Genomic DNA, 18,749 nt, shown 5'->3' with positions numbered 1-18,749 from the left:
TTTTTTAAAGTATGATACACCAACAATCACCCCATCCCCAGTTATGATTGAGACACATTGTGTGTGTATATCTGAGAAAATATGACAATTATTGTATTGTATTAGGGTTACAAAATCTGTTTTGCATATAAGGAACTTAGTGGGGTTTTCTAGGTAGAGTTAAGTGTGTATGTGTACATTACATAAAGTATACTATTAGGTACATATATTAAGATAAATATATATATACACACACCTAGAACATAAAATATATAGTATATACATATGCATACATTTTAATATATTATACCTGGACTGTTCTATAAGATTAGCTGAAAATAGGAAGTTTTATCTGCTTTGGGACACACTTTCCCCATAAAGTTCCCTACATGCAAAGTAGATTTTGCAATCCTATCTAGTATATTTTGACCTTCTGAAAGTCATCAACTTTGATCTTTAATTACCATTTGACATATACATACTTTAAATAGAGTTCAAAGTTCCTCATTCTTTATCCCTTTATATACCAATGTAATTTTTATTTTAGTTAGCAGTGTGAAGGAAACATTTTATAAATTAAAAAGTGGCTGCCTTCCCCTTGTAAAAGAAAAGATCATTGGTCAGAGCCAATTTGGACTTCGAAAGAATTCCTGGGGTACTTCCCAGTTTATATGACTCATAGCCTTTTTTTTTCTCTAAGGCTGATCTGTTCCCTAATAGATGAAGTTAGTTTGTTGACTTTATTATCTCCTGGATTTTGCCTTTATTAAAATTTGTTTTAATGATTTTATCTCTATATTGTTTTGATAGAATAGCTAACTTTCAAAACAAAATTTTTCTCCCCCAACAAATTGATTCCCAAAACATTTATGTACAAACTTCTGATAGAGCAGCAGATTCAGATGCAGAAGACCTGTGCTATTCACTTCCTGTGTGACCTTGAGCAAACTATTCTGATCCTGATTCCTCGTCTTTAAAATTAAAAATTAAATTAAAATTAAAATGTTGAATTAGATGACTATCTCTTTCACCTTTAAATCTGTGATCCTGTAACTTAACATCCTGATTAGGATTCTTAGTAGATCCCTTTTCGCTTTTACATTTTACTGGTCCTTAAGGGAACCAAAAGATAATTGCTTTTAACTTGACAGTATAGTGCTGACATCTATTTTGACAGGAGCTTTATCATCTTAGAAATTTGTCAGTATTTACATTGTTATAGGGATTATTCCCTTGGCTCCATTTGCTTCATTTTGCATCAGTTCATTTAAGTCTTCCCATGTTCTCCTAGATCTGTCTCACTTCTGCAGTGCAATAATATTGGATATACCACAAATTGTTCACTCATTTTCAAATTCTAATGCATTCTTCTAAAGATTGATGGTTCTCCTCATATCTTTCTCCTGAAACTTACATCACGATAAACATTTCCTATTTGGATTTAAGTTCAAGGAGAGTCTTTCTGAGCTGAGGTCTCATGGTGTAAGGTTTAAGTCGCTGCTGACATCAAGAAAATTTGCATTCCTACTGCATGTCATACTTGATGGCTGTATGATCTTGCACAAATCATTTAATTTCCCTGTGCCTTTGTTTTCTCATTTGTAAAATGAAAGAGTTGGACTTGGTAGTTCCTATGATCCAGCTCTGAAGTAAGTAGAACCTACTTATATATATAGGAGATCCCTCCTTGGAAGCCATGATTGGTAGTGAATGATTTCAGTTTGTTCGTTGCTCCCTCTTCTCCTAATGTGGACAAGTCATAAATAGGTTTTAAAAAGTAGAAAGAAAATCACTTTGATATTTGTAACTCTAGAGAGTTATTCCTTATACTTCCAGAAGTCATGGAACTACCTCACTAGTAGCAGATCTTTGTTCAGAATTTCTGCAGGTTAAATCAGTGTCCTATAATAAAGAACCAGCAAAACTGGTTTTTGGAAAATGCTAGGAAGTGTTGCACCATTGAAAACTTGTCTTGCCACCACAAGGACATCATTGTTTTCTTCTCATCTCTTTCCTTTCTACCTGTAACAAGAATTTGAAATCAGAACAGAGGGAAGGCAAGGCTCTTGGATCATCTTCAGTCGGTTAGCCTTTATAGATACATATAACCCCAAGCTTCTAAAACTAGAATTCTCAGAAAGGTTGAAATTTCCCCAAATTTAATAGTGAAGTAGAGCTCTAAAGGATGTGCCTCTGTTGTCATGTAAATCTGAATTTAAGGAGTAGACTACAAATGCCTCCCCCAATGTGCCTGTGTAGCTGGAGTAAGGATGGACAATGTCAAAATGTAAGATACCCATAGGAAAAACACAAGATGTGTCAGGATGACTGTATAATTTACTATAGCAAATAACAACATAATTAAAACTCCCAGCCTCTTTTTTTTTAAGTGTGCTTTTAAGTCATTTGAAGAATGTGGTATACTGTAGTTGCTTTTTCCCTCCCTAGGAGTCTTAATTAATTTTTGGTATTTTGATTGGCTTCATAATGATAAAATGTTAATGATTCAGTATGCCTTGGCGATTCAAGCAGTAATGGACTTTCCCACTCGTTTCTGGTTCAATGTATCTGACAGATTAATTTAAACTCTCATCTAGAATATTGGACCTGCCCAGTCTTCTCTTTTCTTTGTAAGAGGTCCTAGGAAAACCTCAAGTCTATCCTGAAGGTTTTGATAAAAAACAATGCTTTTTTCCCAGAAACAGTTGTTGGTCTCTTACAGAAAAATTCTGTGTTTTGAAAGTGACCGTCACACTACACATAGGTGCCCCCTAGTAAACATTTTCTTATTCACTTAAAAGAGAATGTAGAATTGGTGTTGAAGTATAAAACATTTACTAAATCAAAGATTTTTAACTGCCTTTTCTCCCCCAAGACAGTTTACAGAAAATAAAGTAAGCATTCTTTTCCAATGATCCTGAGGCAAGGGTGTACATCCTTGGATGTTTTGACATGGGTGCTATTTGGTTGTAAATGGTGTGGTAATAGGGTGGAGGCTAAAAGAGATACTTTCATACCTCTTAAAAACTCCTGGCAATTCTGGGACCAAGCTCTTAGGAATCTGATTGAAAAGCTCAGAGTAATAATAATAATAGTTGAGTTAAGACTGGTCCCACTCTCATTCCTTAGATCTGACTTGGTTGTGGGTCCCTAGTGGGTTTTTAAATATCATAATTTGGTTGGACATGGTTGGTCAGAATTTTCACCTAAGAGATCACTTACAAATATTGTATCCATCTGAGAATCAAATGTCATATGTTTACATAGTTGATGCTTGGATATCCTTTTACTGTCCTAAATTAAATTAAAAGAGGCAGTGAGTGAGGAAGGTCACAGTTGCAATGTTCTTCTGGCCTGGTCATGCAACATCCTGGGTATGACCTGGTTTCTTAGTTTAGTTCTGTCACTTGTAAGAACACTGAAAAGAGTATGAGGAGGATGTTTATAGGACAGGAGAAGATGCTCTTTTCAAGATCCTTGAAAGAACTGAAGATGATTCTCCTGACAGAGGAGACTGGGAGGAAAGGGGGATGGCACATGATAGTTGTCATCAAGCATTTCAAGGGCATCCTGTGGAAGACTTACTTATTCTTTCTGTGGAAGATTAGCTGTGCTGATGACAGTTGTCTTCAGAAAGGCTATAATGTGAAAGAGGGATCAACATTGCCCAGGTTTACTCCAGAGACTAGAACTAGGAGCAATACCTGCACTTGTAGAGATGATCATTTAAGTTTGATGTAAGGAAAAAGTTTTCTAACATTTAGAATATTCCAAAAGTAGAATAAACTGCCTCCACAATTTTTCCAATTGCATGTTCACTTGGTAGGAATATTATAGAAATTTTTGTTTAGGTTCTACATTTCTAAAAAAAGTTTATTTTGTTTTTAATTTATGGAATAAAACAAGCATTTCCCTAACTGTGTAATAAAAAAAAACATTGCATATGAAACTGCAAAGCTATAAACAACTTGCTGTCCTCTTAAATGTAAAATAAATTATTGTGTAATTTTCTTTTTTTTTTCTTTCTCTCACACTAGACATGGTTACATTAAAAACAAATATGTATATGTATGTAAAATCATTCTATATATATTTCTATTTATCAACTTTTTTCTCTGGATGTAGTATTTTCATTTATAGGTCCTGAACTTGATGGTTTCTGAGGTTCCATATAACTCTGTGATATGATTCTATGATTATATGACATAAAAAATCATCTGAACATGTGAGACCATTTTAAAATAGTATCTAAACATTAGCTAATAAATTCAAAAGTCATACATTTCTAATCACATCTAGCCTCATTTAACCAACTAGCTGTGTGATCCTGGGCAAGTCATTTAACCTGTTTATCTCAGTTTTTTAATCTGTAAAATGGGGACATGCTGGAGAAAGAAATGGCAGATGACTCCAGTACCTTTGCCAAGAAAACTCCATGATCAAGTCCATGTCCAATTCTTTGTGAATTGGGCATAACTGAAAAACAATATTGTATTTATGTGGAATTGGGAGTAATAAACATGAATTTTTTTAAACATCTTCTGTGTACCAGGCATTGTGCGAAGGGCTTTGTCAATATGATCTTACTTGATTTCTAGCTGTGTGTGATTTTATGACCTCTGTTTTCTAGTTAAGGAGACTGAGTTAAGGAGACAATTAAGGAACTTAATCGGAGTAATATCACTAGCCATCTAAAACTGGATATAAATTTAGTTCTTCCTGTCTCTAGGCCTTACTCCCTATTAACCATACCACCTAGGTGAAAAAAAAAGGTTGTTCAGGAATTTAATCTTTTTTTTTTTTTTTCAGGGAATGAATCAGTGTTGAGATTGTTTTCTCTTTTTCTGCATTTGTATTCTATCACTTCCATCTATCCATTGCAGTCTGATTTAAAAAAAAAAATAGTGACCTTTGGTCTTTCTGGTTTCCCTTCCATATACCATTTTTAGCAAACAGCATCTGGTCCAAGAGTAGTGGGAGAGAAGGAACAAAGAAGGTAATTTGGAGGCTTTAAAAAAAAAAAAAACTATCTTAATAGAAGTGATTGATAATTTAGATTTGGAAAGGACTTTAGAAATCATTTAATTTTATTGGACTCATCAAATGAGGAAGACAAGAAATGATTAATTGTATAAAAACTAGGATATAGTCCAGGTAGTTGATTTGCATCTTTATCCTTCTTTTTAGGGGATGCACATATACAGAAAAGTGCAGAGGAGAATGAAAAGAGAAAATATAGAGAACATTAGTGGAGGCAGTGCAGTGAGTCCATGAGAGAACAAAAGCAACTGAAGTATTCCCTACTTAATAGATTTAGAAAAATATTTATAATTCCCTGCATGGTTTTGGATTTGATAAGATCATAGAGCTTTTTCTTCTCCATGTAAAGCTTTTCTGTAAAGGTAATATTTGCTAGTTTTGAAGTCTCTAATGTGTTCCTGTGCTAAATTATAATAATACTAATAATAGGACTCATCAGCTAAAAATATGTTGCTGTTGTTTTTAATTCCCTATTAATATGCAGATAAACTAATCCCAAGAGAGGGCATTTCAGTTTTAGGAGCTTACCTGAATTCCAATGAGATTTCTTTTAAAAAAGCACAGGAAGAGAAGCATTTTGAAGGAAGATGGGTCTAAATTTTATAAGACTTCATAAAGAATAGTTTTATCTCTCTATTGTCTAGATTTGGTGACAGAGATATTGATTAGTTATGGTCTGTCTCTTTTCCACTTGACTTTACATTTATCTGTTAAATGTCACCTTTCTAGGTTCAGCCTAGTATCTTAGTCACAAGTCATTTTGAATCTTGACTTTTGTCATCTGATACATTTCTTAACCCTCCCAGATTTGTATTACCTACAAATTTGATGGATGTGCTGTCTACATTTTTTTCAGTTACCAATAAAAATGTTAAACCTAGATCCAAGCACAAATACAAAAGATATTCCACTGAATACCAACTGACTGGTTAGTGTTGAAATAACTACGTTTGGCCCAACCATTCACCAGGTTCCAGATCCACTATAGCTAACCTCATATTTGGTCTATATTTTCCACAAAACTAACATGAGAGAATTTGTCATGCTTTGACCAGGTAAACTACATTGGTACTGTCTTTCAAAAATCATTCATAAGGCTTGTATGTGCCAGACATTCTGAGACAATTTGTACATATGAGTATCTCTATATACTACATACAAGAGGAATTTAATTAAGGGGGAGTTTGGAGAAGACTTTATCAAGAAGGCTCTTTCCATTCAAGTACAAATGGTAGTCTAGAGAACAAGAATTCTTATCCATCCCATTATTCCTTATATAGATTGTGAGTGATTAAGAATCTTATTTTTGACTTTAGTTTTTAGGGGATTGGTACAATAAGTACATCGTAATCTGCAAAAAGAAGAAGCTTGTGGGTGTTGTCATCTACAAAGAATATTAGTTCTTTTAGGACTCTGCTGGAAATACTCCATGATATTTGCAAATATCTTTGAAAAGGGTAGGTCTTTCTGTTTTATCATACATTTATTACTTAGAGTTAGCAGATTTTAAAAAGTCATTCCTGTTGTTGCATTAGACAGTGAATCTCATGGGATTTTAACTTATAGATGAGAAGTTTAAGGAGCCATGTTTAAGCAATATTTTGCTCTACTGAATCAAATACTTTTTGGTATTCAATAAATAAACTGTGGGGCAGCTAAGTTGTGTAATGGATAAAGCATTAGGCTTGAAATCTGGAAGACTCATCTACTTGAGTTGAGGTCTGGCCTTAGACATTTCCTAGTTATGACCCGGGGAAAACACTTAACCCTGTTTGCCTCAATTTCCTCATCTGTAAAATAAGCTGAAAAAGTTAATGGCAAACCATTCTAGTATCTTTGCTAAATGGAGTCACAGAGACATGACTGAATGGATAACAACATAAACTGGAAATCTTGAATTCTTTGCTGTCTTCAACAGCTATTTGAAAATAATAATGAAGTCTGCTGTGGATTATTGTCTGTGAAAGCTACCTGATTCTTGCTCCTATTTTCGTTTATCATGTCAGCATATTTGTAATCATTCTCAAGGATTTTATAAAGATGGGGGGGGGGGGAAAGCCTATAGGCCAGTAGTTACTGGTATCTGTTTGATAGCTTGTTTCCTATAATAGTTCCATCCATTACATCTGCCAATTCCTTTAAATACCCTAGGAAATGGTTTATCTGGGCAAACTCATCAAGAGTACCTAGCTGCTCATTTACTATTTCCCTGTCTTTGGTATGAATTCCTTATTGGCCATTATTTGTTCTCTTCTTTTCAATTCCAAGGTCATTCTGCTTGGTGGAAAAATTAGAAACTAAATAGTGGTCCAGCAACTTTTTTTCTGTCTTGTTACTTTTCAAATTATTATACACTCAAACATCGGTCTCCATTCTTCAATTCTCCCCTTTATAGTGCTATAGTAATTAGAAAAATCTTTTATTTTTTCCAATATGGTGATAAGAAAAATTCTTTTATTACCCTTAGTTCTCCCAGGTCATTCTAAACTTTAGCACTTCTGACACTGAACTTATAGGATTATGTCATGCTTTTATATTACTGTTTCCTGCCCTTTCATCTTCTGGACACAGCTTTCAAGTTCTCTTTATACCCCCATCGCTTTAGACAACTTCCTTTTTTCTTTCCTATTAGAATTGTTTCCATTTACTTTTACAGAATTTTATTCTTAAGCTTCCTCATTCCTTTTAAATTTAATTTGTACCATAGAATTTTAGTTGATTGTATTCTAGTTAGCTTTTCTATGAATATCTTGAAATCAGCTGTCTTCCAAAATCTAGCTCAAATGTCAAGTGGGCCATTTATGACTTTATTTTTCTCTATCACAAATTCAAGAATTGGCTGATCACTCTTCCCCTTTTCCCCCACGTTCCCATTGTTCCTACTTAATAACCAGAATTGTGTGTTGAGAATAGGATTCTGAATAGATTTCTCCCTTGTTCTGTCTGAAGGATAATCCAGTTATATGTCTTATCCTATCCAAGATTTTTTACAGTCATATTCTCTTTTCCACAGCCTAATCAAGAAGAGCAAGTGGTCAGGTGGTCTGCTACTCTGCTCAATAAAAATATGCTCTTGGTTCAAGCTCCTTTTTATATCCTCAGGGTTAGCAGTTTGTCTGGCACTTATTCAGGCTTAATAAATATTGGTTGATTGGTTGATTCAATGAGAATGACTCATTGGTCTTTAACAGTATAAAGTATATCATGAAGAGTTAAATGTCCTGATGTGCCTCAAACTACTGACTGCTAAAAATAAAATAAAAATACTAAATAGAATAACAAGCCCCAGGAGTTGATTGCATGCTTACTTGGTTTGTCATTTTATCGATCAAGTTTCTTAAGAAGTGACAAACTATTACAAAGCCTTCAATGTCTTTTTTGAAAAATGACAGGGTTAGTTTAGATGACCTTTCAAAGTCCTCCTTCAGACTCTAAATCTGATCCCAAAAGCAGTGGCTAAGTACACTGTGAAATGAGAACTTTGCTCGCTTGAGAGAATACTCCCTGAGATAATGAAGCAAAATATGGCAAAAGGAGACAGGAAAGAGAGAAGAAAAAGCTTAAGTTTAATAATTAAGATAATTGTGGGAAATCAGTGATTCAGAAAGTGCCATCATGAAGAGGTAATATTAAGGAGAAACAAAAATTTAAAGGAAATAGTTTTTGGTGCTTCCCCTTTCAGGACCCTTGGCCCTCTGATTGAAGTGTTGGAGTAAAAGCCTCTAAAAAAGACTTACCATCTGTACCCAGAGAGAGGTCTGTGGGGACTAAGTGGGGATCATAGCATAGTGCTTTCATTTTTTTTTTGTTTGTTTGTTTTCTTTATCATTTTTTTCCCTTTTTAATCTGATTTTCTTGTGCAACATGATGATTATGGGAAAATGTATAGAAGAATTGTGCATGTTTAACATGTATTGGATTACTTGCTGTCTAGGAGAGGGGTGGGGGGAAATTTGGAACACAAGGTTTTACAAGAGTGAATGTTGAAAATTATCTATGTATATATTTTGAAAATAAAAAGTTTAAAAAAGAAAGAAGACTTGCTTTTCCCCATTAACTGTACTCCTTCACCTAGACTCTCCCATACCTTACCCCTACTCTCTACCATCTGTCATACCTGCTTTTCTCTCTCTCCTCCCTGACTTTTTCAGCTTTCTTTTATCTTCCTCCATTAAATTGTAAGATCTTTAATCGCAGGGATAACTTTCTCTTTCTTACTTGAATCCTTTGTGCTTAGCACTTAGTTACACCTTTAATAAATTTGGCCATTGATTAGAAAGGTCTTCCACTAAAATAGAAAAGTTACTACATCAAGAACCACCAACCTTTATTATCTTTCCTTCCCTTACCCCACTCTCTCCCAAACAAAATAAAACTTCTGATATTTCTATTTCATTCTTGTTGAAGTAGGGACAAATAATAAATGAAGACAAAGTGAAAAACATTTTTTAAGTACCTCTGATTTGCCAGGTTAAGGGGATTCTGAGACAGTCCCCAAAAAGCAATACCTGCCTTAGTTCTCTAAGAATAATGTAATCTCTTTTGAATTGTCATTATAGGTAAAGATTCATTCATTGGGTTTAGGATTTTGTGTAGAGGTTCACAAGTTACTTCCTACTTTTCAGAACGATTTAAAAATGTCATGGGTCCTGTCTTCATGAAAAAAACACCCTGGAAATCTTGGCATTTGTTGGCCGTTGCTCTCCTTTCCCTCCTCTATAGCTCTGCTTAAGAATTGTTCATTCTCTGGGGCAAGAAAAACCCTAAAACAAACTTAGGTACGTAAGCTTTTCAATGGTCACTCACATCCACCAATGCAAGCAACCTCTAGAAAAAATAAAGAGCATTTCAAGCCCTCACAAGCTCTGTTTTTGTGAATGATTAAAATGTTTCTACTCAGAAACACTGTCAGCATTGAACACACCACATCGTAATGAAGTGGATCCAGCCTCTGTTGACATCATTGAGGAGATAAACACCAGATGTAAAACTGGCATCTGACTGTTGTGGAACTCAGCCAAATCATCCTTCCCAAGGAGTTGGTTGAGTATACTGTCTGCCCCAAACTCTTGGTGGCTACCTTGGAGGTGGTGTTGGAGGTTCTTGACAGGAAAAGAAAAAAAGTGAGAAAGGGATCGCAGTTGATGATCAACACCTTATACTTGACTTTCACAGATAAGCTATCTTTTTTCTAAATGCCATCCTGAAAGTCCCAAGGAAAATGACACCTGCTACAAAGAATATCTAATAAACTCAGCATCCTACAGGAAAACCATGATCAAAATGAATACAGAATGAATGCACATAAAAACTGAAGGGATTTGGAATTGTTGTTTTTTCTTTGTTCTCAAATAAATGTACTTCAATCACCATCTTCAATAAAATGGCAATATTCATGGAAAATGAAATCAAAACACATTTTAGATAATGTGAATAAGTTGCTGTCTTCAAATCTAAGATCTGTATTCAAGTCTTGCCATTGATATATCCCTTTGAAGCTTTTGGTGTTCACAAAGGCAACCTGATTATACTAAGTTGCAAAGCAGATTCTGATTTGTATTGGTAAATTTTACTCACCTTTTGTTCCTTACAGAAATGAAACCATATCTCCTATCCAAAAAAGAATATTGTACCAAAAACAATAAAAGAGCATCTCTTGGTGTACTTGATCTTTTATCCATCTCTGTTATAATCAGTACATCAAATTTTTGCAGTTATTTTCCTTATCTTGACTTTAACTGCAGGAATGTCTTTGATCTTACCAACAAGTGAAAGATTTTTTTTTTTTTTTTTTGAAGGATAAAAAAGTGTTTAAATTTAGGATTTGGCAAAGATGTCAGCTTGAATTTTGACAATATGTTCACTACCCTTTTTCTATGGTAGCCATTTATGTTGTTTATGTTTATGGTATGGTAGCCATTCGTTTTTAGTTTTTTTTTTTTTTTTTTTTTAACAAAGTGTAAGACTTCCTACTTTTATGGTTGGGAGTAGAGCATGGGATAAGAAGATACTCACAGTTACAAATGGCCAACAAAACCTTGTTTCCTTTTTTCTCCAACATTGCTTATTTTCTTCATATAAGTTCTCTTTCCTTCCTTAATCCACAGACTCCCAGAAATCTTTTCCTATATAATTAATGCAAATATATTCACATGAGAGGTAATAAGCTCAACCAGGAAAATGAGTTGTGTTGTTTTTTTTAATACCTACTAAGAGTGAAATTTCAAGAGATTTCTTTTTATTTTTCCTCCCAAGAGGTTGGGAGAACTGGAATTAAAGAGACTGAGTTTCTGTAATCGTAGAACACTGAGTCTACAGTAGCTGGACATAATACCAAAAGAAACAAGCATATCTGAATGAGATAGGAAACAAGGACAACATTTCTAAGAGTTAAAAGCCAAATTTTCAAGTTGTATCCCTTTTTTTTTAAAGTAAATTTAATATTCCTTTAACAGGGATAATTATTGCTTCCCCTTTTAGTTTCTGATGATGTTAACAGTACAGGAAAATAAATTTCCCAGCAACAGAATTGATAGCATGAATGACCCATTCAGATCCCCTGCATCCAGTCAATCTAAAGCCATTAATTAGTACTCAAGATTTCTCAAGGATGCCAAACAAAATGGGTTATAATATATTATATTACTTACACTGTGGGTTGCCTACCTCTAATTTTGAATATAACGTATTAAACATCCCTTAGTAGTTCATAAATTCCCTGTGAAGACGGAAGAATGCAAATTCAATTTTATTTTAAATTATAATAGTGGTTTAAACTTTCTAAAAAGCCAAAATCAGTTATTATCTTTGGTATATATGCAACCTGCTTTTTTTTTTTCCTGAGGGAATTGGGGTTAATGACTTGCCCAGGGTCACACAGCTAGGAAGTGTTAAGTGTCTGAGGGCAGATTTGAATTCAGGTTCTCTTGACTTCAGGGCTGGTGCTCTATCCACTGTGCCACCTAGCTGCTCCATTGCTATTTGTTTTATGTGTAAAAAGGATCACAGAGACTATATACTTTTTAGCATCTAGTTTATATCGATTTAAACCATTAATTTCTTCATAGAAATTAACTATACAACAAATTTGTAGGAGAATGGCAGAAAAAGTAATCATGAAAATCAGGCAAATTTGAAAATGATGCCATAGCCTACAGCTTTCTGTATTTTAAAAAAGTGTATTGTCTTATGCTGTTGATTGTTTACCCTCATCCTAACCTTATCTATCCACCTTTTCAGTTAAAGAATTTAGAAATATCTCTTCCTATGTAAGATACATAATTTTGTTGCTTTCACTATTTAGACAAAAGTATTGTGCTATAAAATTGGGCTAAAATATTCTAGAGGAAGACTTCCCTAGTAACCCTCTAGTTGAGAATAGATCTTGGAAAAGAGACTTGGAGAAGGGAAACAAACTAAACAAGTGTTTTTCTAAGGTTCCTTGAGAGCAAAAATGACCAGAATTAACTGTGATTGTTGGTGCATGCTCTGTCTTTATCACCACATCTTCTACCTTATGATTTTGTAATGGAGCTTGTTGCTAAGAAGGAAATAGAAAAGGAAAAGAAAAACATTCTTTGTTAGAATCCTAGTGTTAACTCAATGGAATTGATACAATGCTTATTGGCTCACACATTAGAGGGAATCCTTACAAAGTGTTAAGTCATTAGAGTTGATAGAAACAATCTCAACACCTTTGAGAGTTCACACATTAGTTCACACATTTGGGAGATTTCAGGGTTCAGTATGAGATATCCAAATTCACACCTCCCATAATCCCACTCTTGGAGGAGGAGTCAACCTTTGAGTTTACACCTCTAAAAGAGCATAAAAACAGCTGGTGTCAGTCAGTTCAAAAGATTGACAGAGTGAGAGGTCAGTTGGAGATAGGCAGAAGCTAGAAGAGCTAAAGGACTAGCAACAAGAGCTCTCAGAACCAAGGAAAGCTGACCGGACTATTTTGGAAGAAACAATAAAGAAATACTTTAAAACGTGGCTGCATTTGAAGTGATTATTGATCTGAACCGAAACTAAGGCTGCCTCCAGAAAACCTCCCCAAGAAACCTGCTCCCAGAGAACCATCATATTTTAGAAAAAGAAGAGATCACCACAATTCTTCATGATCATAAGCCTTCAGGGCATTTGTGAAAGATTATAGGATGCTCCTGAAAAACACATGAGTAATAGATATCAAGCTTTACAACCGGAATATCAACCACTACAAAAATAATTTGTATTTTTGAAATTAATATTTCAGTACTTAAGAGGAAGTTGTTCAGATAGTTCCTAGGTTCACTTAAAAAAAATTTCAAAAAGCACTCTTCTGGATTTTAGTGGAGATCCTTTACAATGGAGTATTTGTAGAACTGTATCCACTAGAACCAACTATCCTGCCTGCTACCCCTTGTTACTGAATTGATGAGAATTTAAAATGCCAGCAGCATAAACCATCCCAAAACCTGAGTTATACTCATATGGATGGAAACAGTCCTTCATGAAACCAAAGGAGTCTGACCCTGAGACTTCCCAGAATCAAGCTTAGTAGCTAAAGAAGATTCATAAGATATTTTCTGTAAAGGGAAAACAATGTGTTTTGTTTAGCAACTATCAACAGAAGCCCTTTGCAATTGGATAAAATGCACACCCAGTTTTAATAAAAGAATTAGGAACATGCTATCTTCAAATGACAAATTAAAGGGCAATAAAAAATAAGATATCTTAGTTAAGAAGGTAATTTTTCATGGATTGGCTCTAAAATTAGTATTACAAAAATTTGTTCTTAGGACTTTGAAACTAGAAACATTTTGAAAGGAGTAATCAAGTCTAGTTAGGTCTTTGAGGGCAGGGACTATTTTATTTTTGTCTTTGTTACTGACTAGATACGTTTTAGGATATTAAAATCAATGACACAAAGTGATAAGGCTATGAAATTTTTAGCTTTGGATCCCAAGTTGCTTCAGAGAGAAAGAGTTATTCATACATTTAACTAATGTATTTCTTGACTATATTTCTTATAAGGTCTTTTCTTCTTGGTGGGACATCAAGAAGGTGTTGTGTTGTGAAAGTAATAATAGTTTTAGTTTTTGTTGTTATCTTTTAATGACTATGTGGAAGAAAAGTAAAGGAGCAAAAGAAAATTCAGAAAAAGACAAAGTAGTGTTGGCACTACTATTTTTAATTGGAATTTTATATATGTGTGCATATATACAGAGGCATACAAATATTTTTAAACTTTATGGATAGTAGAAAAAAAATACTATATAATAAAATTTCAGTTTCATATGTAATATACTTTTAAATTGCTACTCTTTCATGCATAAAAGTGTGGTGTTTGTTGAGAAAAAAGAAATAATGTTTTGTAAAGAACAGGAATTAAACCAAATAATAAAGTGTGTAAGGTGTTGTTTCTTTCGTAGTTGGAAAACTTGATATGTGATGGGGCAGCAAAAGAATATAAATTTATTACAAATTGGACAAAGTATTTTCAGATACACTGTTAAAGCAGTTTGTTATAAAAAAGGACAAAAATGAACTTTGACATATTCTTGTAAAATTTATATTCTCCATTTGAGAAGTGGTCAAAAGATGAAAAGACTTTTCAAAAAAATAAATCCATAGTTTTATTTTTTTAAGTTACTTTCCATTTTTATTTATTTCATATAAAGTCAGTTTAAAATGAAATAGTTGAAAGAAACATGATGATAAAGACAAACCACAGAAGCATCAGCTACAATATCTAACAGTTATCACCTTGAAAACTAAAGAGACAAAATAATCATTTATCTACATTCCTCATCATCTCCAAAAGATGTGATGTATCTTTGTACAAAAAAGTATTGTAAGAAAACAAGTCTAATTCAATGTAAACCTAACATTAAGCAGCAAGTTGACAGGACATGCTTTGCAGGACATCATGCAATATTCACTATTAAGTAACCACAGCAACAGTAGTGAATGAAATCACTTTTTTTTTAATGCTCCAAATTACTAATAATCAAGGGAGATACTGGAAACTATGGGATTATCTTTCAGTGTGGACATAATCGAACAAATTACAGTATGCTAATATAATGGACTATTATTGCATGACTGAATAAAATGATGAAAGAAAACTTGTGTGAGCAGATACAGAGTAAAACTAAGAACAGTTAAACAGTAACAGCAACATTGAAAGACATAAATACTTCAAGCAGCAAAATTACCAGCCCAGTTCCAAGAGCAGGTGGCCTACAGCCAAAGAGAGAGTTATGGACTCATTGTGCAGGATAAGGCATACAGCTTGTGGAGTATGCAGTATTTGTTTTTTTGACTATCCAGGTTTGTTGGAAGGATTTTCTTTTCTTCTTTTTCTCATGTATATATATATAATTTTAATTGTTTTTTTCAGTCATTTCTGACTCCTTGTGAGCCCTTGGAGTTTTCTTGGCAAAAATGCTAACATAGTTTGCCATTTCCTTCTCTAAATTATATTGTAGATGAGGAAACTGAAGCAAGCAGAATAAGTGACTTGCCTAGAGTCATACAGATAGTAAATGTCTGAGGATGAATTTGAATTCAGGTCTTCCTGAGTGCAGGTCCAGGTCTCTATCCACTGCCCCACCAAACTCTATAAAAGTCAGCCCAAAGGATGAATCCACATACCCAGAGTAAGAGAGAAGAGAACTTACATTGTGGATGTTATTCTTTCATACTCCTTTTCAGTTTATATATAATCTTCCCCTTTTGATTTTTTTTTAATATTGAAATGTACATTTTTGACATCTATAATTAAGTTCTTAATTTGAAAAAAGAAAAATAGAAATATTACCTATTCATGATAAAGGTTTTCAAATTAAATCTCATCTGTACCCTTTTGACTTTTCCTTATTTTGCCTCCTTTAGATTGCCCTATCTACTTTCCTAGTCTTCATTCACTTAACTGGGATCACCAGAACTGTTAGGGTTTGTAATTTAGTAGAAAGCCACCCTGCTTAAGATAAAGGAAGAAGTGGCCTTTGCTCCCCTTTCTGCTCCAGTGTTTGATTGTGGCTTAGTTTTTTTTCTCCTACCTATCCTGTAAATATCTTTCCTTCTCTTCCCCCCCCCCCCCAATATAATTTTCTCTACTACAGTTTTGTCTCTATATATTCACCCACGCATCTGGAAAATGCCTTCTTGCCTGTCATGGCTGGCACCTGTTAAACTTGTTTTTGCTTTCTCCCTTTGTCCCATACCTGCTTCATTCCTCAGTTCTCTTTCAGGCTTGTCTGTTCAGGTATTAAATTAATAATTCCTTCTTAGATCTGTACTACAGCTCTTTGAGGTTGAAATTCTACAGGGTTTTCACCAGCGTTGGCTCGAACATGCAAATTTCAACTGAATTTGATTCTAGGACATTATTATAATGTGGTAGATCAGGAACCCAACTACTCCTGGCTATCATTTACTGTGAATTTGTATTTGATGAAACATTATAGTGTCAGTTTTTGTTTATAAAATGACAATTAAAATGTATGGTAGCTTTAAGAATTAAAAAAGGAAATATAAGTCATACTTTTTGTAAACAAATTAATCTGTAAGTGAAAATCATTAATGGAACATAGCATTAAAAGTACTATTGTATGATATGATTCAGACCAGTTCCAATGGTTTGTTGATGAAGAGAGCCATCTACTCCCAAAGAGAGGACTGTGGGAGCTGAGTGTGGTTCACAACATAGCATTTTTCACTCTTTTTGTTGTTGTTTGCTTGCATTTTATTTTGTTTCTCTTTTTTTTTTTCTGGTTTGATTTGATTTTTCTTGTGCAGCAAGATAATTGTATAAATATGTATGCCTATATTGGATTTAACATATTTCTACCCTGTTCATACATTAAAAAGTACTATTGTATCCTTATGCCAAGTCAAAAATGAGAAAATCCATATTTATATTTTATGTTGTATACGCAAAGAGAAACTAGAGTTTCCTAATTAAACATTTACATTTTATCCAGTAATGCACAGATATCCAATTATCAGAAAATAAAATTTCTAACCTAGTAGGGGAAAAGGAACTTTCAGTTGAGTCTTTTCCCTGTTTCCACCCTACTCTAGGGAGATGGGATAGGGAGTTGAGGAAAGTAAAAGGAAGAGTGACATATAGTAAAGGTGAAGATCTCTGTATATTCTTTCCAACCGATTCCAGCATCCAGATACTAAGCTATTATACAAAGGATACATTAACTTTGCAGAGGGTATAAAAAGCATAAGTATTACAATTGTTATTTTTGTTATTTGGTTGTAAATATAAAATATTTAATATTTATTGAAAATCTAAAATCTTGTAAATATTAAAGGTTATATATTTCACAATCGCTTTTGTAAAGAGAAAATTGTTTCCAAAAAATATTGAGTATTATTGAGACAATGTCTCCATACAACTACCTAACATTATTGTCTCCTTATAAGATTGCCAAATTCATTGTAAACATAAATTAGTCTTTGTTGTTGATGAAATTGACAGGTTTCAGCACTTGATAGCATTGTCTGTGGGAAAAGACTCAGGAAATGAGATTCTTATCCTTGAAAACTTGTTAAAAATGGGTTTATGGTGACAGATGCATAGACGATTGAGCCAAGAGTTAAGGTATTTCATTCTCTTTCCAAAGATGCTGCTAAAATTCTACTGTGTTTTCTGATACTTGAAATAATAATAAAAGTAGCAAACAGTGCTGATCTTGGTTACAAGAAAAAACCTGCTACTCTGTATTACAGATTCAGTTAATCAAACATGGTCCTGTTCAGGCTCCCACTAAAAATTAATGCTATTGTCTCCCTCTCAAACCACCTGAACCATAGTTACTTAATACCTGACTTAGATTGTAAGCTTGAAGACAAAAACTACCTTAAAAGGAAAAAAAAAAACAAAAAACAATTTGGAGGTCTCTCATGCAGCATAGTATACTTACATCATAAGTGCATAATGATTGTTGAATTAAATTGATTCAAAATTTTTAAAAATCATATTTTAAGGCCCGTGGTGAAATCTCAGTTGTAAGATTTTAAGCTAGAATGAAATATCTGCTATTAATAAATGCCTTGTGTGTTCTCCTCAACAGAGTTCCAATATTAGATGTTAGACATTGTTTTAGATTAAACAGTGGTGGTTCTCAGACATTTTATTGAATAGGCCTTTATAAGAAGACTAAGAGCTCAGCTGAATGTGTGTGCTGGATATCTTTATGTGATTTATTTAATTGAGTATATTTTATATACTAGGTCACTATGAAATTTGTCAATATTATTATTAAATTAGGTCACTGCTAACATCCAGCACAGTATTGGACACATAATTGTTACTCTAGAAATAATGTTAAATTGAATAAGAATTTATTGTTAGGATTCTAGTTTACCAGATTTGATGGTATGAAGTGAGTATTAATTCAATGTTTCTCTGGTTGTAGCTTGAGTTTCAGTTTCTGTAATTTATCATAATTCTAATGATTGACACTGCCCCTGTATCCTTGCCACTTCTCAGTTCCACAGTGATTTTTGTGGAACTGGGAGCATTTTTGTCATTCATTACTTAAATTTTTTTAGATGTAATCAATGATGGATGTGGTTGTACTTTCTTATAGGCAAAACGAAGGCTGGAACTAGGAGAAAGTGGTCATCAGTTTCTCTCAGATGGTCTAAAAACCCCAAAAGGCAAAGGAAGAGCCGCAGTAAGAAGTCCAGATAGTCCAAAAAGTAAGAAAATATTCATTATTCTT

The 18,749-nt window shown here is 33.7% G+C and overlaps 1 protein-coding gene across 2 annotated transcripts in view; it reads left to right on the top strand.

Moving 5' to 3' along the window:
• E2F3 (E2F transcription factor 3) overlaps positions 1–18,749 on the top strand; it is an 87,681-nt gene that overhangs the window by 54,314 nt on the left and 14,618 nt on the right. For both annotated transcript variants that reach the window (XM_031946788.1, XM_031946789.1), the window contains exon 2: positions 18,615–18,726. In XM_031946788.1, the coding sequence (XP_031802648.1) occupies positions 18,615–18,726 (112 nt within the window). The remainder of the gene's footprint in view (positions 1–18,614; positions 18,727–18,749) is intronic.

This window comes from Sarcophilus harrisii, chromosome 1 (genome assembly GCF_902635505.1).
Source record: "Sarcophilus harrisii chromosome 1, mSarHar1.11, whole genome shotgun sequence".
NCBI lineage: Eukaryota > Metazoa > Chordata > Mammalia > Dasyuromorphia > Dasyuridae > Sarcophilus > Sarcophilus harrisii.
The sequence above is the reverse complement of the archived record's forward strand: the minus strand, read 5'-3'. Positions and strand labels throughout refer to the sequence as shown.